The following is a 25,828-nucleotide window of genomic DNA, read 5'->3' as shown; positions in this document are numbered from 1 at the left end:
CATAGGCCACCTCCTGCTCCTGCCCGCAGCTCGGTGAGAATGGCCTGAGGTGGCATGGGCTCTGAAACCCTGCACTTTTTCTCCCCAGCCTCTTCACCCACCACCTTCCTGTCTGTGTATTCTGGCTTTTAGTGGTATAAGCTTATACTTGCAGGTTTCTGGCTGCTCCAAATTGTTCTGTAGGATTCCAGAGTCTTGAAAATGTTTTGGCCAAAAAAAAAAAGTTTTTATGATAAAAGAATTCCACTCATAACAATGATTCTGGTGAATCCTGAGAAGCTGGGTCCCAGGGAAGCAGGATTTCTCAGAGCCTTGACCGTGCCAATGTGCATGCAGCCTCCTAAGAGCGGTCAGATGACCACGGTTCTGCCAGACACACTCGGAGATTCTGTGCTGCAGACTCCAGGGCTGGGCCTGCCTGGCAGGGCTCAAGGAGCAAGTGGCACGCGTCCCAGACCCCTGCTTCCTGCTTTGGGACCAGCTGACTGTCACTCCCAGGAGACCCTGTGGGGTGTTCAGCTCCTTCCCAGGGTTGGGGAACTGGGGGTGCAGAGGAGGAAGATTCAGGAGCCCAAAGTGGTCTGGGAGTGGGGGAGGGGAGAGATGGCTTTTGGTCTGGGCTGGTGGCTGAGGGGTGAGTGGGTGGGGAGGTGTCTGGGCTGCTCTGTCTATGATTAGGGCCATTCGTTTCTCCAGGGGCCATTTGTGGTAGGAAACACAACCCAGAAAAGAAGCTAAATATACCCAGTCCCCAGAAAATAGGAGACAGCAGTGCCCTCTGTCTGGGCAGGGGGTGGAGATTTCACTCAGGTCGGGACGCCATTGCACTGACTCCTGTATGTTAAAGGCTGGGAGGAAGCTGGTGTGAGTTTCCCAGGCCTGGCCTGGGCGAAACGGCACAGACACAGGCTTGAGGTTTGGGAAAGGGTCCCCTTCCCTTACATCATGCCTTCCCCTGTCATCACCCCTCCTCTAGGTACTACTGTCCCCAGGGCTCAGCCCTTCTGTCCCTTCATGTTGCTGCTGCCCTGCTTGCCCAGGCCCCCAACCCACAGGGCCCACCAGCTCTGCCTTCCGTGTTCCAGAATGAGCCTTCTCCCTGCGGACAGTCCGTTCCCTCCAGTGGCTGGGCGGAGACCAAAGGGCGGGAATCTAATTCGCACTAAAACTGTTATGACTGCTAGAGCAGTGCAATTGCCATCTGAAAGGATTCCGTTACACTTTCTTAGTGAGAAAGAGCCTTAGAAATCTCCTGATGGGGTTTTTAGCCAAATGAAATCTCAGGTGCCAGCCAATCGACACAGTTGTTCTGGGCGAGAGGGCTGATTTTCTCATCTCTAAAAGGGCTTTTTGGAACAAGGGTTGTAAACCACAGACGGCACCCTCATTCTAAAGGAAACTGGGGCTCAGATAAGGAAAGTTACTTGCCCAAGGACACGGGGCCAGATAGTGGCAAAGCTGGGACATGTCCCCAAGTCCCCTGACCTCTGGCCAATGCCCCTGCCCCTGCCCCAGGATGCCTGGGAATCTACCTCTCAGACCTCACGCCTGCAGCCAGCTGTGAGCACAGCCACCCCCGGCTCTGCCGTCCTTGTGACATGCAGGACCTTCCTCGTGCCCCCTGCCCTCAGCCACACTTCCCTGTCCTTCACTTCTCAGGAGGGGGCGGGGTTTCCTCTGCCCTGCTTCATGCCCGAAGTCACCCCATTCCTACAGCTGCCCATTTTTTTCCTGTTAATTTTTTTGACTGCTGCTGAGAACAAATGCAAAAGAAAGGCAGAGACTCTTGGAATTTTACTCGTTGCATGTTTTCATTTTTAATTAAATAAATCAAGTAAGCCATCTAGTGATGGGTTCACATTCTCTTCCACAAAGCAGACCCCGACCGGCGCTGGCTGCCAGCTCTGAAGGGCGGCTCCTGTGTTTCCAGGAGACGGCAGATTGTGTGTAGCCACGGCAAGGACACCGGTGGCAAGGGGGCAGGGAGCAATGTGGCCGAGCAGAATGAGCTGCATGTTACACACACACAAACATGTGGACACCTATGTACACACCATGGCCACACATGGCCATGAAGGGAGTGTCCTGGACCATGTGGCCTCGAAACATGACACAGGGAGAGGTCTTGTCAAAAAGGCAGAGTTTGCAGGATCCGGGAGGGAGCAGGGGAGCCGTGCAGACTTGGCCTAGAATTTACAGCTGAGACGGAGACTTCAGGGGGTGCCCAGGCCAAGCCCAGGGTGAGAGGAAGCAGGGTACATGGGTCACTTCATTTTCCAAGCAAAATACCTGAGCTACACTATGAGCGAGGCTCACGCGGATGGCACCATGGAAACACGTAACTGATTAGTCCCCTGGGCACAGTCATCAAATGACAAAGGACACAAGATCAAAGGACCTCGAAGCTTTTAAGAAAACTGAAGTTGGCAATTGTGCTTCGTCCTTTTGAGGTAAAGAGTTTTGACTAGTCCTGAAGCCTCGACCGCTGAGAGGCAATGTGGCTGCACTCAGGACACCTCGGGCCTCCTCCCTCCCGTCCAGCTGGACCACATCCTAGGAATCCTCACAAGCAACTCAGCCACCTGAGCCCCTGGACTGCAGTGGAGGCTCCTTCTCTCCGTTTGTGCAGATCGACAAGACCACTTGGCCGCTAAAGATCTATCTCCTCCCCTTCTCTCCCCTTCGCTCTCCCTGACCAGGCTCCTACCCTTCTTTCAGTCCGTGGGGACTGGAGTGGGAGGGCACTGCCTTGGGGACACAGCCACCCAATCTTCTGCTCCTGTCCTTCATCATCCAGGGCCTACCAAGGGACAGGCCCTAGGGCCCATTAAAACAGACCCTCGTGTGGGAGAGGGTCACCCAGGGCCGACGAGACCTTCAGGGTTAGGACCATCCGATGCTTGCATCTCCTGTCTGCGGTCTGGGCCAAGCAGGCAGCTTCTGGATCAGGGACCCGACATTCTGCTGGCACCGGTTCCCTGGTCGGACAGATGGCAGAGGAGGCAGAGAAAGATGCACTGTAATGGGCCGAGTGGGTGTCTTCTGTTCTTGGAGGTTTGGTCAGGGGCTGCCCCGTTAGACCAGCCTCTGGCTGAGGGCGCTGGCAGACAGGGAGTAAACTCTTCATTAAATACTTTTTCTGTTCATTTCGTTATTTATTTTCAAGTGTGTGTATCACATAAAGTGACAAAGGGTAGAATTTACTCACATCTCTCAACCTTAGCTCGGTAATAACCTGCAGGGGGTGTGACAGCGCTGCACATGGCTCCCTTCTCCCTCTCGCTGGGGCCACAGGACTCCTGCCCCCACCGTCCGCTCCCCGGTGCCTGCCTCCACTCCAAGGCTTACAAACAGGCACAGAGAAGCCAGGAACGGGCAGTGGTGGTGATGGCTTGCGGGTGTTAGACACTGCCCTGTCTCACCAAGGCCTGGAATGTTCTGAACTATTTATATAGGCCAGGCTAAAGAGATCTTCTTCAAGGAGAAAAAATGAGTAAATGCTCGCTGCTGAATGGGCCCTTGTTCTGAGGAAGCTGGTGGCTGGAGGTGAGGCCTCAAATGCTCCCTCTGTCTCTAGGGGGTGGAGGGGGGCTGTGGAGCGAAGGCTCCTGGTGGATCAGCAGCAGCAGAGAAACCAGGACAAGAGGGCACTGCCCCCAGCTGGACCACCGTCCCCCGCTAGTTCCATGCTGAAAACCCCAGGGACGTGACCCCAACCAGGTCCCACGGATGAAAAGGCAACAGTCACCCCACCCTGTCCTTCCCCAAACCCCCAGGGTTCCCAGAGCCCCAAGGCAACACCGACTGGAGTTGTGTCCTGTTCCAGGCACCTGGGCAAAGGTCGTACAGCAGAAAGGGCCTTACTGTCGCATCCTCAAATCTGCAAGAGGAAACCAAGGAATCTCCTTAAACAAAAGCCTGGGCTGTCCTGACTCCTGCGGCCTTGGTGTAGTTGCCTCCTGCATTCTGAATCGTCTTGGATTGTCCTGTGTGTGGATGAGTGAATAGTTCTTATTATTACTAGTTTGTCTCTCTTGATTTGGGTACAGCTTTGAGTCCCTGCACACAAGAAGGTATTTTCTGTCACTTCTTTTTCACAAAATAAATAAGTTAAGTCAACGTGCTGTGTACAAATTGTCAATGTCCTGAGACGTCCCAAAGGTCCACTCTCGGCACAGTCCTCAGAGCTTAGGGGTGGGGGCCTTGGCCCCGGACATAAGAAGGAGGGAGAAGTCTGCTGTCCACACTAGGAGGGCCCAGGAAGGACCCTGGAGAGAGGAGCCTTCCCCCACCACTCCCAGGTGGGGAACAGTGTGGGGGGCAGGACAGGGGCTGGGGAAGCACCACCAGCGCTTCTGGGCCTGCCAGAAAAGTCCTGGCCCCACTCTGTCCCAGGGTCAAGTTTTCAGAGCTGGAGTCGCTTTTGGACCCCAAATTAGAGCCAGATCCCTGCATGACTTATCCTTGGACTGGAAAGCCTAGAGTGGAGACCTCCTCGAGTGGCAGAAGTCCCTGGTGATGCGTGCCCAGCAGCTCAGATCCGGTGGTTATAAGGGACCCCATAAGATGGCTACCATCCTCGCCTTTTCAAATGGCAGTTTCCAGCAGGACACACCCCTCCCTTCCCCACAGCAGCCCCAGCTGGACGCAGATCCTGTCTTTCCCTCATGTCCCTATTACTCGAGGAAAACTCATCCCTCTGGGCTTGACAATGGGATGGGTTGGATAGAGGTTGTCCAGGAAATCAGAAACAGCCCTTAGTGAGGTCACAGCTTCCTGCATGTTCTTAGATGGCGCTGAGCTTGGCTCCCGGGTTGGGGTGGGAATGGGGGAAGGTGTCTATTTTGGGGACATTTGCTGCTTGGCCATAGGGCCCGCCGCCCCCCCCCCCCCAGGAGTGTGATTGGGCCTGGGCTGAGGGCTGCTAATTTATGCTGCTTCTGGACACGCAGCGAAGAATGCTGGTGTTTTCTGAGATTCGTTTCACGTGAGTCCAAGCAGAAAAGCCCAAAGGGCACTCTGGGTCGTCCCGTGACCACCTAAGCTCTGATCCTTGGAGGAGGCTCTTCCTCCTCCTCCTCTCCCTCCAGCAAGCACCAGAGTGCTTCCCACTGGTCCTCCCAGAGTCCCTTCAGCCCCTCAAGCACAGACCGCTTCCAAGAGGCACTTCTGCAGAAACAAAAACACAGCCTGTCCACAAAACAAGACACCAAACCATAAATATCTTAAAAACAACACACACACACACATACACACAACAGAAAACAAATACCCGGTCCATCCTGTTAAGCAACACTCTTCCCAGAACCCTAAAGGAGGAATTTCAGACACCAGCCATGCAACCATGGCGACCAGCAGGAGGCTGACCGCTGACCGCTGTCCCCTGTCTTCTCAGGAGGGGCTATCCTGATGTGACTTCTCCTACGAGAGCACTCTGCATTGTCCCTGGGCCCTGCCCCCCAGAGGCCTGGCTGGAGCGGGCAGGACCCATGAGTTCCTTTTGCTCCCCGGGACCCCAGCTGCTTCTGCCAGTCAGGCCTGAGGCAGCCTTCAAACACCGACATGCTCCAGGACATGAGCAGAGCTGGGATGGGAAGGGATGGGAACATTGGGCTGCAGTCACATGAGGGTCGACCACGCCATTTCAAAACGTCCTGCCTGCCAGCAGCAAGGACGTGAATGGGCCAGAAGCGGTAGCCCCGAGACTCCAAGGGGAGCAGGGGCCAGCAGGGGCCGCAGACTCGGCACTGCTGTTGTCCTGTTCATCCCAAACCCAGTCGGGAAACAAGGTCACGGCCATGACCACGTTTCCTTCCCCAGCTCCCAAACAGGTGTGTTATGCAGATGAGCCCTACCAAGCCTGTGGGCATAGAGCAAAGGGAAAGCTTGTCCGTTTGTTTTCATGTGTGTGTGCAGAATTTTCTGTTTCCCAGTGTGTGCTGTGCCCTGTGCCTGCGGGCATTCGTCTTTATACGCGTGTTGTAGCTCGTCACAGAGCTGACTCCATCCTTAACCGGCACAGGTGGCCCATTTATGGAAACACTGAATGGGGAAGCCTCAGCTGCCATCCTCTAACCCCTGGGCTGTCCCTCCCGGGGGACCACCCAGAATCCACGCTGGATTGTAGGAATCCAGACTGTGGGGCTGTGGTCTGGCCCCCAGGGTCTACAGGCATTCACGTGTGCTTCATGTATGTTTCTGTGTGAATGAGTGTAAGAGAGAGAGAGAGAGAGAGAGAGAGAGAGAGAGAGAGACTGTCAATAGGCGAGAGCCTGCCCCTCAGGTCTGGGTTGATGACCAGCACGGGGGCAGGGCACCGTCCTGTTCTCGGCAGCAGCCCCAGCCCCAGCCCACAGCCGCTGGGGAAGCTGGCCGCTGGGAGCTGCTTCTACAGCAGAGCCGGCCTGCCCCCTGCGCAGCCTCCCGCCAGCCTCTGCGAGCGAGCGCCCGGCTCCGGCTCCGGCTCCGGCTCCGGCAGGCAGGTCGGTCGAGGAAGGCAGGGCGGGACTTTCACGAGGAGGGTGCGGAGGCCCCAGGCCCCCTACGTGACCCAGAAGGTGCCGCGCTCCTCCAGCAGGCTGACCGAGCGGTTGGTGAGCGAGGCGGCGTCCCGCGCCAGCTTGTAGCCGAAGAGGCGCATGGCGGGGCCGCAGGCGTCCTGCACCACCTGCGCCAGCTTGAAGGGCATGCTGAAGCGCCACTTCTCGAACTGCTCCGAGGAGTTCTTCTGCGTGGAGTAGATGCCGCTGCTGTCGCGGGGCGCCTGCGTGTTCTTCTGGATCCAGTCCTCCACCTGCGGGGTGAGCGGGATGCCCGCGAAGCGGTACATGTCGCGCGCCTTCTGCAGCGGCCGGCGGGCCACGTCCTCGTAGCGCACGAGCATGTAGCGGCCGCGCAGCCAGGCGGGCTGCCGCAGGCCCAGCTCCGCCGACACGCGGATGCTCTCGCAGTTGCCCCGCAGCCGCTGCACCTCCTCCTCGCGCAGCCGGTCCTGCCCCTCGGCCAGCCACTTCTTCCAGGTCTCGTACTTGCCCGCGAAGGCCACCATGCGCGAGGCCAGCACGGCGCGGGGGTCGCGCACCAGCTGGATGACGCGCAGGTCCAGGCGCGGGTCCTCGGCCAGCGGCTGCAGGAACTCCAGCTGGCGGATGCGCACGGCCTTGAGCGCCATGTGCTCCTTGCGGCGGCAGGCCTCGGCGGCCAGCGTCACGTTGAGGGGCCCGCAGCGGCGGTTCTTGCAGTGGTACTTCTCGAAGACCTTCTTGACGAAGGGCGTGCACACCGGGTCCTCGCACAGGGAGCGGCTGGAGCCGCGGCGGAACATGCCGTGCGTCAGGTGGTCCTCGGGCAGCGGGCTGATGAAGTGCTCCAGCACGTACAGGTCGCACAGGAAGAGCTGCTGGAGCACGTCCCGGTAGACCAGGGCCGAGCCCGCCGCGCTGGCGCCTCCCGGCTCGAAGGACACCGTGCGCTCGATGTGCCACAGCGGCTCGAAGAGGTAGAAGATGTTGCCCTGCTGGTTGAAGAACTCACCCACGAAAGAGGAGCCGGTGCGGGTGGTGGCCATGAGGAGCACGTGGCGCCGGCGGCGGGCCTCGGCAGGGCCCGGTGGCTGCTCCCCCTGTTCCTCCTCCGCCGCCGCCTCCTCCTCCCCCCCCTTGGCCTCCTCCTCCGCTGGCTGCAAGCCCAGCTGCAGACTGAAGTTTCGCAGGCGGCTCTGCAGCTGCGTGAAGGCTGAATCCAGCTCGCTCAGGGACAAGAGGGATGCGTTCTCGGCCAAGACCAGGGCTGGGTCCGTGCTGTTGGCATCTGCCAGGGACTGGGGGATCTGCTTCAGCTTGTCCGAGACCCTGTGAGGACAAAGGGAGACCACACTCAGTAACTGACGGGGGGCCTCCATCCCCTGTGTAGCCTCCCAGGCTGACCACCCAAAGCCTGTCTTAGCTGGGGTTTCCCCGAAGCTGACTTTGAGGCAAGGATTGGCGGGTAAGTAGTTGATTTGGGACACGGTTACAGGACAGACTGGTAGAGGGATAGGGAAGTGAAGCCAGGAGGAAAGTAAGTCCATACAAGATGAGCAGGCTACTCCTGCGGGCAAATCACTCTGACTGGGGGGGCCCTGGGAGACAAGGAACACACCTCAGGGTTCTCTCTCCCAAGGGGCGAAGCTCCCTGCCCGCCTTGGCCGAGGCCTTTCCCCGCTGGTACTTGTGCCTTGCCAGTGTGCAGGGGGAGTGAGGAGCCCCCAGGCGAGAGCGGCAGGGGCTTGCAATAGGCCCTGTAGGCACGAACTGGAATGGTCCATGTGGAGGAACACGGGCAGGGCACTGACAGCCCAGTCCCTACCCATCTTGGTTGGGTTGCAGGGGTTGTGCCTGGGGAAGCATCTAAAGCAGCGGTTCTCAACCTGTGGGTCGCGACCCTTTGGGGGTCGCCTAAGACCATCGGAAAACACATATATAATTACATATTGTTTTTGTGATTAATCACTGTGCTTTATGTTCAATTTGTAACAATGAAAATACATCCTGCATATCAGATATTTACGATTCATAACAGTAGCCACATTACAGTTATGAAGTAGCAACGAAAATAATTTTATGGTTGGGGGTCACCACAACATGAGGAACTGTATTAAAGGGTCGTGGCATTAGGAAGGTTGAGAACCACTGATCTAAAGCAATCTATGTCTGGCAGGCCCACTAGCAGGGACGCTGCATGCAGCCATACACTGAGAACTCTAGGGGGCAGCATTCCCAGTGTAGCCTATGTGAGGCACTGTCCTGGAGTTGAGCAATATACAACCTGGGCAGCTACACATGCATCCCTGCTCGCCAGGGTATCCATATCAGGGCCCTGCCTCACCCATGACTTTGGGTTGGTATAGGCCAGTGATGGCGAACCTTTTGAGCTCGGCGTGTCAGCATTTTGAAAAACCCTAACTTAACCCTGGTGCCGTGTCACATAGAAATTTTTTGATATTTGCAACCATAGTAAAACAAAGATTTATAGTTTTGATATTTATTTTATATATTTAAATGCCATTTAACAAAAAAAAATCAACCAAAAAAATGAGTTCGTGTGTCACCTCTGACACGCATGTCATAGGTTTGCCATCACTGGTATACATAATGGGCTGTTCATCTGAGGCATCATCCTAGGTCAGGAAGTTAATTAATAATAAGCCACAGCCAGCAAGTACTGGACACCAACTATGTGCCAGGCACTACATTTTTTCATTTAATCTTTACAATAAGGTAGGCCCCACCATTAGCCATGTTTCAGAGAAGAGGAACTGAAAGACAGAAAAGTGAAATCATGTGTCCAAGTGTCACAGCTAGAAGGGGCCAGAATGAGCGTTCCAACCCAGGTTGCCTGTGTCCAGAACCCAGAGCTCACCACTGAGGACCTGTGCCTGGCCCACTGCTGGGCACAGGAGGTCTGGTGATCACGGGTGGAAGGATTGCCTACAGGTGCCTAAGCAGCCTCTCCCCGACCCGCCTTGATAAGAAGACTTCTGCTTGCATCCCTCACCTCGATATGATTTTATTTTCCTTTTCAATAAAGACAAAAACCACCACCACAAAAGCCAGGAAAAGGGCATATTTGCTCCTCATTCTCAGACTGTGCAGAAAGTCCCGGCAGTCCTGGGGCAAAGCAAGTCCTTTCTCCATGGGGAAGGGTGGGGCCGTGGGCACTCGGCTCCGGGGCATCACTCAGGGCCTGGCTCCTTGTCTTCAGGTGGGGGACACCCTCGTCCTGTGGAGAGACAGGCTGTCAGATGAGAATGAAGAGAGCTTTGCACCCTCGTCTGCAGATGAGAATGAAGAGAGCTTTGCCACCAGGCTTCTGAGGATCCTGGTCCTGCTTAGCAGCCAGAACCCCGGAAGCACTGTCCTAATGGACTCTTCCCCAAAGAGACTTGAAATCAGGTCACTTAAATGCTAATGAACCCTCTGATGCATCCACGCCACCTCCATCAATTTATCCTTTGACCTCACACATGACTCAAGGGCAAGTATATGGAAAAGAACAATCCGTATAGTACAAATGTTTGCAATAGCAGAAGACTGCAGACACCTAAATAAAAATGATGGGGGAGGACTTACAAATGCTGATGTGAATAATCTACCATCTATCTATCTATCTATCTATCTATCTATCTATCTATCTATCATTTCATGTATATAGCAAGCTGCAGACACAATGTGCTTATATAGAACAGGGTTTCTTATCCTCAGCGCTACTGACATTTTGGGCCGTATGATTTCCCATTGTGGGAGCTGTCTGGTGTATTGTAGGATGTTTAACAGCATTCTTGGCCTCTGCTCATTAGATGCCAGCAGCATCCTCTCTGCTCCGATGTGACAATCAAAAATGTCTCCAGACTTTGCCAGCTGCCCCTTGGGCAGGGGAGAACCTCCCAGGCTAGCTCCTCTGATGTAGTATAATCCCATTTGAAAAAAACATTTTTCAGAGAGAGAAAAATATAGATGCTGAATACAAATAAACTGACTACAGGGATACACAAGGCCTCATAACAAAGAGCTGGGGAGGTCAGGAGAGAAGGGTGGGTGAGTCTTAAGTTTGTGGTATAACACTGTGCACAGTTAGAAAATTTACCATGTGTTTATTTTTTTAAAAGCCTTCACTCAAGGATATGTTTTGATTGTAGTTGTTTTTTGTTGTTGTTGTTTTTAGAGACAGAGGAAGGGGGAGAGAGAGAGAAACATGGATCAGTTGCTGCTCATATGCGTGCTGACCGGGGATCGAACCTGTAACCTGGGTATGTGCTCTGACTGGGAATGGAACCTGCAATCTTTTCGTGTACAGGATGACACTCCAACCTGCTGAGCCACCTGGCCAGGGCTACAATGTGTTAATTTTTAAAAATTAACCATAACACGTGAATTCTAACAAAATCCCTCTTATGGGCATGGCCTTCAGGTCTCATCTTCCTGGGGCAGCCTCCCTGGGGACACTTAGGACTCCCCGCCCCACCACTATACAAAGACTCCCAGAGTCCAAAGTACCTGAGACTTTGTCATAAAGCAGCCGCCCTTGTAATAGCTTGTTCAGTGCTGACCATCCCTTCACGGAGGACGGGAAGTTTGTCTTTCATTATCCCTTAGCCCTGGGCCCGGAACACAGGAGACACTGGTGCACAGCTGCTGAATGACAGAGGAATAAAGGAATAAATGACCTTCAGTAGAAGGCATGTATATTTTTAAAAGCTGGAGCAAACACAGCATTGCCCAATGGATCCTGAATCACCATTTCTTTCATTTTTCCTGTCACCCACCTGTGCTGCACCATGAGCCCCAGATAACAGCACAGCGCCCCCTTCTGAAAGTCTGCCCCTTTCTCCATAAGGACCCTCATCCACAGGAGACAGTCTGCTCCAAGTATGGAAAAATGTTACTGTGACCTTGTGCAGGGCACGCAGGACCATCCCTCCATCTGAAAAAGACTGGTTTCCCCAGGGAAGCAGCTGGTATTGACATGGGGGCGGGGGGAGCAGGGAAGTGAGTCCGGGGCTGCCCTGTAGTCACACAAGGAAGCAGCTTCAGGGACAGCAGGAAATCTGGCCTTGCGGGGAGCAGTGAGGTGGGTTCTGCCTGTGAGATGTGTACCCTGGCAGCTGAATGGAAGTCCCCAGCTGTGCAGGGCCGAGTGGTTGTGGGGCGGCAGGCAGCTCTCCCTGATGAGGGAATAGGGGTGCTTCCCGAGTGTGGGGAGGTGGAGAGGGGCCCAGGTGGGAAGAGGGCTGCAGGGACAGCCCCAGGGCACCTAGAACATTCCCAATTTTTCTGGGCCTTTCCCCATGCACTCATTAAACAAATATTTCCTGAGCACCTACTGCGTGCCAGCCTCAGGTCTCGGCACTGGGATCCAGCAGTGAGCAGGTAGACCCGGCCCATGCCCTCATGGGGCTTGCACTCTGGTTGGGAGGGCGAACTGGAGTGCTGTGGGTACCTCACGTCCGTGGAATGCTTACTAGTCTGTGTCAGGTACCATGCTAAGCACTTGATTTGCATTTCCGCATGAAGTCCTCACAAAAGTCATATTACGGATGGGGAAACAGAGGATGAGAAAGGTTAAGCAACTGGCCCAAGATTCCCCCAGTAGTGGCCTGATCACTCGGGCCAGATGCAGGTCATTCAAGCCCCTTAATGCTCCCAACCCCACCCCCACTCACTGCAGCACATATGGGAGGGCTTTCCAGCTGATGGGCGTGTCTGTCTCTCTTTCCCAGACTACAAGCTCCCTGAAGTCAGAATTAGCATCTAGAATGGCGCCCGGCGCATACCAGCTGCCCAACAAATCTGTGGTGAGTGAACCCATCACAGCTGGTGCCTGGCTCGGTGCCTGGCTGGCTGTCGGCATGTTTGCAGAATGACTGGCAGGACCACGTTCCCATGCACCCTGTTTAGCCGCCGGTGCGTGCGAGGCTGCCTGTCCTACTGAGAGGGGGAGGCCCAACATTGAGTCTGCAGGGCGCAGGCATTGAAATCCTGACTTTCTGCCCTCCTAGCTCTTGGCTGAGAGTTGCCTGGGTCTGATGGGGAAGCAGAAGTAACTAAAACCAGAAGTCCTGGGTTCCAGTCCTCCCTGGGTGCCTGCCATGCTGTGTAACCCTGTATAAGTGACTTAACCTCTCTGGGCCTCAGTTTCTTCACCTCTAGCATGAAAAGGGCAGTACCTACGGCATCAGGCTGCTGTGAGGAACAGTATCTGGTGTGTGGTAGGCGCTCAATAAATACTAGAGAGGGAAGCAAAGGGAGGGGTGGACGGGAGTTGCTTCTCTGTCTTCTCCCTTCTGAGTCTGATATCTTCGATAGGATTTAGGAGTTGGGTGGCCTTGAAGACAAAGCTTCCGAATCTCTCCTCCCCTCCCTTCCGGGCACTGTTTCTGTTTGAGTTGCCATCCCAGCCTCATCCCCCCCCGCCACCCGAATAAGTCAGGTTCCTGAGAACTCTCAGGCATTGCCCTAAAAGGACAAGCAAGGGTGAACACTCCGACCTGAAACACCAGGCAGGCTGTTGGCCCAGACGGCATCTGTGTGTGTGTCGGGGGGTGATGGGCAGCAGAGGAGGGAGATTTGGGAGCCCCAGATCCAGGAGGTAGGAGAGGGTCACAGGTGTCAAAGGTCACAGAGTCACGAGCAAGGAGGACAGGGTCACCTGGCCAAGCTCCAGGCAGAACCTGCCATGCAGGAAGCCCTCTGCTAGGAGTGAGCCTGTGACGTTGGTGACACAGGACAAACCGTCATGCTCCCCACCTCCCCAAACCAGTGGTGCCCGGCAGTGGTGCGACTGCCAAAGGAAACGACGTCCCCTGGCCAGGATGGCAGCCAAGGTCACACTTCCAGGGCACCTGGGCCAATGGTGAGGAGGTCGGGGGCAAGGGCCAGCCCAGCCCTGCCTGGATGCAGAGAGGTGCTGGGACAGCCACCCTCAGCCCACTCACACCCAGGGCTCCACTCAAATGTCCCCTCCCCCGAACCCTTCCCTGACCACCAACCTACCGTTGACCATCTCCCCTGCCCCATCACTTTCCCCCTCAGCCTCCAGCTTTATTGCCTTTTGACGCAATGCGCTTGCTTACTGCCTATTCTGGCCACCCGGGTGTCCTGGGAGACGACAGCGTCATCTCGGCTCTGCCTTGGCAGTCCACGCCCGTATCCCAGTGCCCGTCTGTGTGCTGGGCAGGCAGCAAGTGTGCCACAGTCCTTGTGGATGAACGGAAGAATGTCTTCCCCAAAGCATTCAGCCCAGTGTGAGATGCTTAATCATTCTGAATTCCTGGGAAATATGAAGAAGAAAAGCAGGCGCTCCCTATATGAGGAGCCGTGCATGTGGTGTGTGCTGCGAGTATATGCCTGCGTGTGGACCATGGGCATGTGCTGTGAATTTGTGTCTCAGTGTGCACTAGAAGCACGCGCTGAGTGTGTTCTATAGGCGTACACTATGGGTGTGTGCTGAGTGTGTACTGCAGGCAGAACTTCATGCTTCACAGACATCAGTCTCGTGGATTCCCTTCTCAATCTGGATGCCGTTTTGAGGCTGCAGGAGTGACAGTTTGGGGCTTTCCGTTCAAGCCCCTGCAGCTGTGCGCTAATGATGGGGAGGACAGAACCCAGCCAGGGGCACCCAGGCCAATCGGAGTGAGGGAGCCCGGGGAGGAAAGTGGGCTGGGAGCAGAGGCCCCAAACTCTAAGCACAGGCATCCCTACCTGCGCTCCCCTCAGGGGACCTTTCTGCTCAGGTCTTTCTCGGCCGGGCCAGGGGCCCTCACTAGGCAATAGTCTTCTACTCAGATGGCTCCCAGCCAGGCCCCTGGCTTCCCTGGGCCTTCCACCGAGGCCCCAGCGTGCCTGCAGCCCACCCGTGGCTCCTCCTGGGGAAGCTGGGTCCGCGTCTGCTGTGAATGGAGCTCTGATAAGGGACAGGCCCTGCCAGGCATTGCATCAGGCTTAGTGCTCAGGGCCAAGAGCACAGCAGGGCTTAGCCTCAGCTGTTGCAGGCCCTGCTCACACAGCCTTTCCACCAGGCAGGAGGAGGAGCCGCCTGGAGGAGAGGGGCTGAGGGAGGGCAGGGCTGGGAGGGAGGAGGCTGAGGGCAGGCATGGCAGCTGGGAAGCCCAGGGTGGGAAAACTCTGAAGCAACCAGGGGCTGCAGTCCTGGGGGGCCGGGAGGCTGCCCCTCCAGGCCACGTTGTCAAGCACCTGGGAGGGGCGCTGGGAGGACTCCTGTGAGCACTCCTGTGAGCTGTCTCTCGATGCCCTGGGGAGTGGAGCCAGAGGCAGGACAGGGAGCCAGACGCAGGCTTGCCCCTGTTGTGGACGATCTTTGCTTGGGGAATACGGAGGTCCATCCAGGGGCCTGTCGGGCTGGGTTCTGTTTCACACAGCGACACCCAGAGATGCCTTGGGAGGGGCCAAGGCCCCTGATATATCGAATGTAGTGTCTGAGAGCTGAGTAAATGCCCAGAGGCTGTGGGATGACCATGAGTGAAGGAAGAAGAGAAGGGATGAAAGAATGAGGAAGTGAATGAATGCCCGGCTGTGCTCCCTGTGCAGCTCAGGGCTACCATTCCTCCCCAAGCACCTCTCCCAGAATAAACCCAGCAATAACCTTCCATGGGCACTGTCCAACCTCAGCCAAGACAGAACAGAAGCAGCCAGAGGTGAAGGTATGTGTCACCTGAGTGGCAGTGGACATCCAAGACCTTGTGAGAAGCTGTGGGTCAAAGCCCCAGTGGACCATGGGCCTGAGCTGGCCCTCCGCCTGTACTGCTGTGTGGGGATATGGGGGAGCACACGCTTTACCCCCATTTGACAAGGTCACTTCATCAGGGCCAGCTCAGCTGTGTGAGTGACAAATCCTGGGCAAACCCCAAAGCTGACAGCTGCACAAAATACAGGGCCCCAGAGAACGGTCCCGGGCCTCCCAGGCAGCGAAGGCGCTTCCCATGCTCTGACACCGAACCCCAGGCCCTGGGCCAGTTTGGAACTGACCCGCTGCTCTGGGCTTTGCTGCATCTGGCTGATCAGGAGCTGCAGCGGAGGCTGGAGTCCAAGACACCCATAAGCCTGCAGCCAGGCAGCCTGGTGAAGAGTCTGCTGGCTCATTTGGAACTGACCTGGACGTGGGCCAAGATTCATGGCCAAGGGTGCACCCAGCCCCAAACGCTAACATGTCAGAAGCAACTTGGGTGTCCCACCAGACGGGGCTTGCTGACGAACTGCAGTGCATGGACACATGAGTGCAAGCCAAGCAGGGGTTAAGCATGCTGCACAGCCACAAAAGTGGAATAGAAAGGGATGCGTCTTTTCATTTTATGCGCTTTCATATTGGGTGAATTTTCGATGACCATGCACATGTATCACTTTAATACGTTTTAAAATCTAATCTGAAACTTAAAAAGAGAACGGTAAAATCACTTCGGAAGTGGTGTGGAAATGCACGGGGCAAGGGCAGGACTTGAGGCTGGGGAACAAGTTCGTTCTTTCGACAATGGCCCAGGAGCGAGGTGGCATCCTGCGCAAGCGAAGGCAGAGGGTGACAAGGGAGGACAGACACGAGACTTTAAGGAAGCTGACGGGTTGCCTATGACGTGCACAACATGCATAAGCCTTGAGGACAGTGCCCTAGTGAAATAAGCAAGACACAAAGGACAAATACTGTATGATTCCACTCACAGGGGGCCCCCAAGGAGTCAAACTCACAGACAGACAGTAGGGGTTGGTGGCCTGGGACGGGGGTGGGGCGGGAGAGTTAGCGTTTCATGGGGACAGAGTGTCAGTCTGGGAAGGTGAAAAAGTTCTGGAGACGGATGGTGGTGCTGGTTGCACAACAGTGTGAATGTCCTTACTGCTGTTGAGCCGTACATTTTGGCATGGTAAATCTGACCGTGTGTGCATTTCCCACAGTAAAAGTAAGTCAATTAAGTAAGCGGTGACGCCTATGGGCAGCAGGGAGCAGGGAATGGAGGCGTCGAGGAGGGTCCCTGGCTCTTCCTTGGGCAGTGGACAGATTCCCCGCCGCAGCCATAGCGCCTGGCACAGCGGCTGTCAGAGTGCCTGGCACGTGACCGGGCTCAGCAATATGTGCGAAGTGAACGCACGGACTCATACACTGCCCTGCGGAGTTGGCTGCGGTGTCCTGAAGGCTGGTCTTCTCCTCCCCAGCGCTAGTGCTGTCCCGCACACATAGAGGATGCCACGGATAAAAGGTACTGGCATGAAGTTCATTTATGGCACAGAAAGGGGTTCACATCATGATGCTGCACCAAAAAAGAGCCGGTAGCCAGAGCAGGGCTCCGTTTTGTAAAAAAGTGTGTGTACACACACAAAATGTATAGATCGAGAGACAGACACCTGGAAAAGCCTGAACACGTTCACAGTGATTCTCTGCAGCTGTGGGCACCTTGACCTCCTCGCTTTTACTTACTGTCTATGAAGCCCTGTGACCTTGGAAAGTAACCGCAACCTGAGTGGCTTCCTCATCGGCAAATGGGGACATTCACAGCATCTACTGTAAACTCGGTGGTCACAGGAATTCAGCGAGAAGTTGCTACTGAAATGCTCACCCCAGGCCGAAGACGTGGCACGTGGGGCTGGTAAGGAACGGCTCGTCCTCGCTTTGCTCTGCAGAGTCTGTGGCTTGCGCACTGGCGACAACTATTGGAAGGGGGGTGGGAGTGGGGGGTGTCTCCGTCCCACAAAAATATCAAAATGAAGGAAACTGATAACCTGACCTGACCACCAGCTGGAAATGTCCCTCCGGCCACGGCCCACTCATTTATGGATGGCATTTGGCTCTGGGCACCTCGTCCTGGACCCTTGGCTTCACCTGGAGATAAACTCAGTGACTCCCAGGCACTGCAGCCACCTGTAGCCCTGAGGCAGCTACGGGAACACCATGGGCAGGACCCTCGGGGATGCTCTCTTCCCAGCCCCTGCAGGCCAGCGCTGCTCCCAATCCCACACGGCCCTGCATCGCCACGAAGGGCTGAGCACGCTGACCAGAGTGTGGCCACAGGAGCCATGGGGGAGGGTGGGACAGCGGGCCCTTCAGTGCAGCCCTCTCTGCTCTGACTGTCGCCAAGGGTTGCACGGGAATTCGGGCCTCAGAGCTGTCAGGCTGAGGACAAGCTCAATGCCAATGGGTGTTGCCCCCAGGACAGAATGAGGTCAGCAGCGGCTCAGGCCAGCACCCGGACACAGAGCAGGGTGGCTGCCCCACTTCACTTGTTCTTGCCTTCCACTGTATCCACCGCACAAGTCTGAAAGGCTCAGAGAAACCTGTCCTGTTACCACCCCACCAATCATGGAAATCACGGCTCTTTCTCTAAGGCTGCAGAATGTCAGGACTGGGGAGCGCTTGGGAATGTTCGTATCCACCCTTCCTCATTTCTTATCTCTAGAAATTCAGGCTCGGAGAGGGGACGTGCGAGGCCGTGGCATACAACTGGATGGTGACAAAACTCGAACTCCTAGTAGCTCTGCTGTCTCCCACGTTAGTGCTGGCCCAGCCCAACGTTACCACCCGGACTCTCATAGCCTCGCCCACTCCAGAACCTTCCGCACGGGGATGGTAAAGGCCTGGCACTCATTCCACCGCGCGGCAGCCCTGTCCCTGGGGCAGACGTCACTCATCAATCCGCATCTTCAGCTGAGACTAGGTGTAGCTCATAGGCCTCCCTGCAGTGCCAGTCCATTGGAGTTGGCATGTGAGATAAACCGATTTGACCTCTCGACTTAGAGGCTACCAAACAAAATCCCTCAGCGCCCCTTCGTTTGGCATTCTACCATCTGGCATCACCCCGCAATGCCAGCCCAGACCCCAAGTCTCCTCCCACACAAACCCTCCATTCAAGCACATGTGTCTTGTACATCCATCCTCCAAGCCTTTCATTGAGCCGATAAAGCCATTCACTGAACAACATACCACAGATGACAATTAATGGGGAAGTTACTGAGAATGGGTACCGCATCAAAATTTGCCAGAAACGTAGTGCTTTTTGAAAAGAGCTGCACTGGATGCAGGTTCTTATAATTCCACCTTTCCCCTCGCTTGGCTTGTGCTCCGTGAAGGAGAGCGGAGGCGGGGCTGCCGAGAGCCTAGGAAATTGCGCAGAACCGCTGCCAATCCATTCCGCACCACAGCTGGCACGGACCTTCACGTGGCTAATTTTATATTATTACTCACATGCCTTATATGTTTTTATGAGTAAGAGCCAAAATGAAAATGTCTCCGGGCTTCCCCGCAAAATGTTTTTTTGGGTTTTGGAAAATGTGGGCAAGTCCACTGGAGTGTGTCTTGAGTGTGAACACGCTCTGCTCGGGGTATTAGGACGGAAAAGGGGTGAGGCCTGTTGCCTCAAGAACGCACAGAAGGGCAAACTGGAACGCTGTGTGGTGCCATTTCCCCACGTGTCCGCTGGAACAGTGGTTCGCTGTGTGGGCGAAGTTTGGGGAAACAACGTGGTGCTCGTCAAGGGCCCGCGTACCTCCACCTCCCCAGCCTCCCTTGCTGTAGGTTGAGGCCACATGAGCAGGGTCTGGTTAGTCGGATGCAGGTTAAGGTGATGTAAGCCACCTCGAGTCCTGGTCTTTACAGTGATCCACCCCCACCCCCGCCCTCCCTTTCCTGCTGTGGCAACTGGTTTAGTACAAGTTGGAAGAGCCAGCCAACCTGCGTCAGGTGGGATGCAAATGAAAACCAAGCCTCCGCGGTGCTGAGCCCCTGCGATGGGGGGTCTGTTGTTACTGCAGCATACCCTACTCTGTCCTAACACAGGATTCTCTCAGAATGTTGACGGACATTCTGGCAAAACCACCAGAATCTTAAATATGCGCACTCTGCGGCCCTGTGGAGACCCTAGAACTACACTTCCAGGAATGGATCTATGGATGCCCTTGCACGGTTGTAAGGACACACGCAACAGCACACTGGTTGTAATTGCAAAAGGCTGACAATGACCGTAATGTCTGTGAATAGGCAAAAACACACACCAAACAAACCACCAGTTAGATTAACGACGGTTCACTTATGGGAGCAATACTCTGTAATGATTATAAAAAAAGAGGTAGCTCTGTATGGGCGGATGAAATGCTGTTCAAGATGGGACACACACACACACACACACACACACAAAGATGGGTGACACAAGTGAGGGGCAAGAGTGTGTGGTGGACTAACACTGGGGTGGGTACCCCTGAATGCTGGGACGTGCTTCAGGTATCTCTAGAGCAGTGGTTCTCAACCTTCCTAATGCCGCGACCCTTTAATACAGTTCCTCATGTTGTGGTGACCCCCAACCATAAAATTATTTTCGTTGCTACTTCATAACTGTAATTTTGATACTGTTAGGAATCATAATGTAAATATCTGATATGCAGGATGTATTTTCATTGTTACAAATTGAACATAATTAAAGCATAGTGATTAATCACAAAACAATATGTACTTATATATGTGTTTTCCGATGGTCTTAGGCGACCCCTGTGAAAGGGTCATTTGACCCCCAAAGGGGTCGCGACCCACAGGTTGGCGACCCACAGGTTGAGAACCCCTGCTCTAGAGAGAGAAACAAAAACTTGGCAGGGTGGGTGAGGGAACCAAGAAACGGGTGGGAATGGGGACCCACTTTTCACTTATTCCCTCTTATTTGAATTTGTTGCCATTTCACATATTTGAATTTGTTACCATTTTTATTATCTTTCCGAATAAAAGGAAGTGGTTATAAAACAAACTGAATAAAAAGAGTATATGGAGTTGTGTTCTAATCCATTGCCTTATACACAGGCCCTTGAATAATGTCATTTCATTCAACACCGTGTCATTATAATGGTAAGAAAAAATAATTTTTGATTCCCAGCTGGAGTTTGCAGGTTCTCCCCACGTCCTCATGGGTTTTCTCTGGATCCTCGTTTCCTCCCACATCCCAAATATGTGCATGTGGGGTGTCTCAATGTCCTAGTGTGTGTGTGTGTGTGTGTGTGTGTGTGTGTGTACACGCCCTGCCATGGAAGGGCGTCCTGTCCAGGGAGGGGGTTGGACTTGTGCCCTGAACTGGAATAAGTGGATCAGAAATAATCATTGTATTTGTCTTTATGAATCTTTCTTAAATGTATGTAGAGCTCACATTCATCAAAGCTTACCATTAGAAGTGTTTTGGGTCTTTACGTAGAAGTTTGGCGATGTTTTTGTGACCAGAAATACGCTGTGGGGACTTGACTCTCGTTCAGAATCAGTTTTGGTGAAATTGGTTTCATCATACGTCATCTCACCTAAAGTTGCAGCTTCCGAAAACCTACTGACACCTTAAGTGGGGGCTTCCTGTACACGGTGTTTAAAATGCACTTTAATGACAAGTCGTCTAAGAAATGTTGTGATGAACAAGCAAGAGAAGTGTGGCAAGATGGTGAGTGCACCAGGTTTCCAGCATCTTGAACGAAAATGCTGCTACGCTGAGGACAGCCCCTGATCGCCATCCCATGAGCCCAAGCCAGCGGGTTGGTACTGGCTGCCGGGAGCATTGTGATGAGAATAAGCCTGAGGTCACGCTTATTTTCTGTGGTTGGAAACACCTGGACCTGGCCATGGCCAAGCAGTTGCAGGCTTCCCAGCTGGGAGGCGAATCAATTTCAACCCCCGCCTCCCCGACCCCAGGCCAAGGCTGATCAATTGGAAGCGGCTGCCCAGAGAGCTGTATCAGCTGTATCTGAAAGGTGGGAGGACAGCCAGAGGAAAGGAGTGCGGGGAATGGCTGGTGATGTCTGCCGGGGCTGGAGGGGAGCAGGGCTGTGCTGCATTTGCTGAGTCTGCTTGATCGAAGCGAGAATCACCTGCGAGTTTCAGACATCACTGAGGCCTGGGTCCCACCCGAGAGATGGTGACTGAATTGGTCTGCGTATGGCTTGGGCAAGAGCATTTAAAGTTCCCCGGGTGATTCTAACCTAGAATCGGCAAAGACTGAGATTCAGACCTTAGAGCACCCGGCGTCCTCGGGGCCTCTCGGGGAGCAGGAGCGCCTGCCTGCGTGTGCGTTGCTCAGCAGCCAACCTGGCGGGGCTGCCATCTCCCGCTGACCAGGGACAGTGCCGACGAACAGGCCCATGTTCCTTGTTTTACTCAGGAGGTAAGTGCTTGGGGAGTCTCTAGGCCTGTGTTTGTGGGGTCCATTTAAAACCTGCCCCCCTGTGCCATGGTGTCAACCCAGTTCTTCCCCACCGTGTTCCTGCCCTGTGTCTCCTTTACTTTTATCTAGAACACTACTGGTGCTCACCAAATGTGTGGGGTCTTCCCCCACAACAAGCGAGGCTGTGACAAATTGTGGGGTGGCCTGCAATTTGACAATTCTTACGCTATGTAGAGAAGAACAGATTAATGTGGCCAGGAGTTAGGGGAGGAGTGGGGTGGGAGGGAAGTGGGTGTAGCTACCAAGGGCAGCAGGAGGGACCTTGTGGTGATGGGAATGGTCTGACTGTATCTGGCGTCAATATCCTGGTTGTGATATTGAATGAGAGTTTCGTAAGATGTTACCATCGGGGGAAGCTGGGTAATGAGCTCCTGGGGTCTCTCTGTATTATTTCTATCTACAATGATCTCAAAGCTTAAAACACTTAATTAAAAAGAAAACTAGCTCCCCCCACAGTAGGCAGGGTTTAAAGAGATCTCTGGAAAACAGAGCTGGAGGTGGGAAATAAGACAGCAGATAGGCCTTCTTGGGGCAGAGGAGTGAACTGGTTAAGTCCAAACTGGAAGCCCGAGTTTGGTGTTCTGTAGAATTATGGACTGATGACCCTCCTGGGTCCATTCACATGCAAGGACAGGCTTGAGGGCTTTTTGAGGGGAAGCCTGAACGAGGAAGCTGAACTTGAGGAGGAAGTCCCATCCTCACAGCAGGGCAGGGGTGGGGAACCTTTTTTCTGCCAAGGGCCATTTGAATGTTTATAACGTCATTTGCAGACCGTACAAAATTATCAACTTAAAAATTAGCCTGCTATATTTGCTCAAGCGTTGACTTAACTCACCCCCAGTGCCTTGGCAGGGCCAGACCAAATGATTTTGCGGGCCTTATATAGCCCGTGGGCTGGACATTCCCCTCCCCTGCAGTAGGGGGAAGAAAAAGAGAGGGACAGGGCTCTGGAGGGAACGATGTGATATCTGACACCCCATCAGCTGGAAGACCTGGCAGGGAGCCCTGGGAGAGCACAGCAGGTGCGTGGAGGTGATCTGGGCCGTGCTAACTGGCCACGGCTGGCACCGGGGTTGGTGAGACCTGGGGGCATCTGGGTTCTCTTTGAACTGCTTGTGGGACTCACCAAGGGGCAAAGCAAGCTTCAGGCTGCTTTATGGAAACTCTGCAGCTCCCAGGCAAGAAGGAGGAGGAGGAGGGTTTGAAGAACTCAGGTGGAACTTTTAAAAAGTGAAAACATTTGGGAAAGTATCTAGTGACCCATGGATGAGAAAAGCTCCCATTCAGCCGTAAATTCCTTTGCCGGGTCCTTGTTCTGGGCCAAGCACGGGAGGAGGCCCTGGGAATGGAGGGAGGGAAAGATAGCCTCTGGCCCTGGGGAGCCGAAGGAAAACAGAAGTTACACCTAATGAACCAGGCACTGTTCCAAACACTTCCACACACACACCTGTGTCCAGTCCTGGAACAACCCTGTGAGGAAGGCACAGCAGGACCTTCCTAGATCAGTGGTCGCCAACCGGTGGTCCACGAGGTCCGAAAGGTTGGCGACCGCTGTCCTAGATAACAACAGATAATGACCACCACCTCCATCTAGGCACGCAGAGGCCAAATGGCTTGTCCTCAGTTGCCGGGATTTGAACGCAGGCAGCCTGGCTCAGAGTCCATGAATTCACCCACTGTGCTGGATCACTGAGCAGGCAGTTTAGCCACCAATGGGAGCTGGGCAGGAGTGGGCAGCTCAGCATCCTGGCCAGGAGCTGGTCTGCCAGGACCTGTCACCAGCTTGCTGTGCAGCTCTGGACAACTCCCTGGACCTCTTTGTCTCACGTTCCTCCACATTCATGGCTCTGGGGCAGTCTTGAGAGAAACATGCTTTGGAGGCACAAGGAGCCATATCTCATCTCCCAGGAAACGGGAGGCCACTGGCCGTCCCAGATGAGCAGTAGTTGCTGGCAGCGGGGCACGATGAGTAGAATGCTGCTCCTGGCCCCAAACCTGCGGTTCTACGTGGCATCTGCATGCAGGGGAGACCCAGAGACTGAGCAAGCCTGAGACAGCCCAGGAAATGCAGTGGAGACCAGGACAGCATCCTGTGGGCTCCATCTCCATTCCTCCAGAATCAAGTTCAAACTCTTCCAGATGGCATTCTTCTACCTGGGGACAACCTGGCCCACCCTAGCTTTCCAATTGGTCTCTACACCCTCCCCTGCACCTTGCCCTACAGCCTCCCTCTGGCCAAATGGGCCCCACCATTAGCAAAGAGCACAGGCTAGAATGTGGCAGGGCTGGGATTTGAACCAATGTCTGTCTGGCTGCAAAGGAGGGCAGTGTGGTGAGATGCAGAGGTCACTGATTAAGGGGTCAGACACACCTGACTGAGTCCTTCCTGTTCCGATTCTACCACTCACCAGCTGTGTGATTCCAGGTGACAGCTTCATCTGCAAATCGGGGTTAGTAGTAGCCTTGTATTGGTCTCCTACGGCTGTTCTCACACAGAAGTCCAAGTCCAAGGTCAGTCTCTCTGGCCTAAAGTCCAGGTGTCAGCAAGCCTACCTCCTAGAGCAGCGGTTCTCAACCTGTGGGTCGCGACCCCTTTGGCGGTCGAACGACCCTTTCCCAGGGGTCGCCTAAGACCATCCTGCATATCAGATATTTACATTACGATTCATAACAGTAGCAACATTACAGTTATGAAGTAGCAAACGAAAATAATTTTATGGTTGGGTCACAACATGAGGAACTGTATTTAAAGGGCCAGAAGGTTGAGAACCACTGCTAGAGGCTCTAGGCTTCCTTGCCTTTTCCAGCTTCTGGAGGCTGCCTGCTCTCCAAGGCTCAGGGCCCCTCCTGCCATGTTTGAAGCCTGCAGTGGCTGGTTGAGTCTGTCTTTTTTTGTTGCTGTTGTTGTTAATCCTCACTCAAGGATATTTTTCCATTGATTTTTTAGAGATAGTGGAAGGGAGGGGGAGAGACACATTGATTAGTTGCCTCCTGCAAATACCCTGACCAGGGTTAGAAATAGAGCTTGCAACCAAGGTAGATGCCCTTGACTGAAATCAAACCCGGGACCCTTCTGTCCGCAGGCTGACGCTCTATTCACTGATGTACAGTGGGGCCTTGACTTACGAGTTTAATTCGTCCCGTGATGGAGCTCGTAACTCAAATTACTCGTATGTCAAATCAAAAAGTGAACGAGTGGGACACGTGATGCTGGGCTGATGATGTGGCGTTCACTGTGACGTTCGCTGCGCCAGCTAGCGGTGGGGTATCTGAAGCTGGCTCATAACCCGAATTTTAGCTCGCAACTCAAAGCAAAAAATCGGCCGAGAGATGGCTCCTATCTCGAAAAACTCGTTAGTCGGGACACTCGTAAGTCAAGGCCCCACTGTATTACTCTAACCTCCTCTTCTGTGGTAAATTTCCTTCTTGTTTGGGCCCTTAGGGTTACATTGGGCCGCTGGGTAATCCAGGGCAATATTCCTATCTCAGAAGCCTTGATCGTACCAAGAAGTCCTTTCCACCACGTGAGCACCTGTATCTACAGGTGCAGGGATTCATATAAGGACGTCCTGGGGGGCCGTTCTTCAGCCCCTCACGGCACCCACCTCGTGAAGGGGGACACGACAGGGTCCATGCTCAGCACTGCCTAACCGACAGGAGGCCATGATGCTTCATTCCAGTTGGACGGGAGAGTCACTCTGAGAGCTTTTACAGAACATCAGTGCCTGGGCTCGCTCCTGAGGCTGGGCGGTGAGTGGGCTGTTCGCTGGGATTTTTACAGGCTCCCTAGGGACGCTGATGGGTGGTCAGGGGTGGGCTGACTATAAGTACTGAATTCATGTCAGCAGTTCTTCTCATTCCCCACAGCTACTTCGCACCAAACCTCAGTCCCAGGAGCCTGTCAATAGGTGGTTGTTGGATTAGACTGAACTGAGTCACTCCTGGGGCCCCAAACGGCCCTGGGATGGGGCGGGAGGGGTGAGAGGGTTGCTCACTGCTGCATCAGGGCCTCTGAATCAACCTCACACCCAGAAATGGCTGCCTGGGGGGCTGGAGTCCTCCTCCTCCCCGAAGTCCAGTGAAGGGGGCAGAATCCAGCCATCAACGGGCCATTGT

General features: G+C 54.4%; 1 protein-coding gene across 6 annotated transcripts in view; it reads right to left on the bottom strand.

Moving 5' to 3' along the window:
* Positions 1 to 1,547: 1,547 nt before the first annotated feature.
* CHST3 (carbohydrate sulfotransferase 3) overlaps positions 1,548 to 25,828 on the bottom strand; it is a 38,251-nt gene continuing 13,970 nt past the window's right edge. For 2 of the 6 annotated variants that reach the window (XM_036337013.1, XM_036337011.1), the window contains exons 2-4: positions 11,034 to 11,168; positions 9,535 to 9,759; positions 1,549 to 7,850 (exon numbers count right to left, since the gene is read on the bottom strand). In XM_036337013.1, coding sequence (XP_036192906.1) covers positions 6,542 to 7,850; positions 9,535 to 9,713 — 1,488 coding nt within the window. In that variant the 5' untranslated portion in view covers positions 9,714 to 9,759; positions 11,034 to 11,168 and the 3' untranslated portion in view covers positions 1,549 to 6,541. Of the gene's footprint in view, positions 7,851 to 9,534; positions 9,760 to 11,033; positions 11,172 to 25,828 lie in introns of all 6 variants that reach the window. The other 4 variants (XM_036337012.1, XM_036337010.1, XM_036337015.1 and 1 more) reach the window with 2 other exon arrangements.

This window comes from Myotis myotis, unplaced genomic scaffold (genome assembly GCF_014108235.1).
Source record: "Myotis myotis isolate mMyoMyo1 unplaced genomic scaffold, mMyoMyo1.p scaffold_m19_p_15, whole genome shotgun sequence".
In the NCBI taxonomy this organism is placed as follows: Eukaryota; Metazoa; Chordata; class Mammalia; order Chiroptera; family Vespertilionidae; genus Myotis; species Myotis myotis.
The sequence above is the reverse complement of the archived record's forward strand: the minus strand, read 5'-3'. Positions and strand labels throughout refer to the sequence as shown.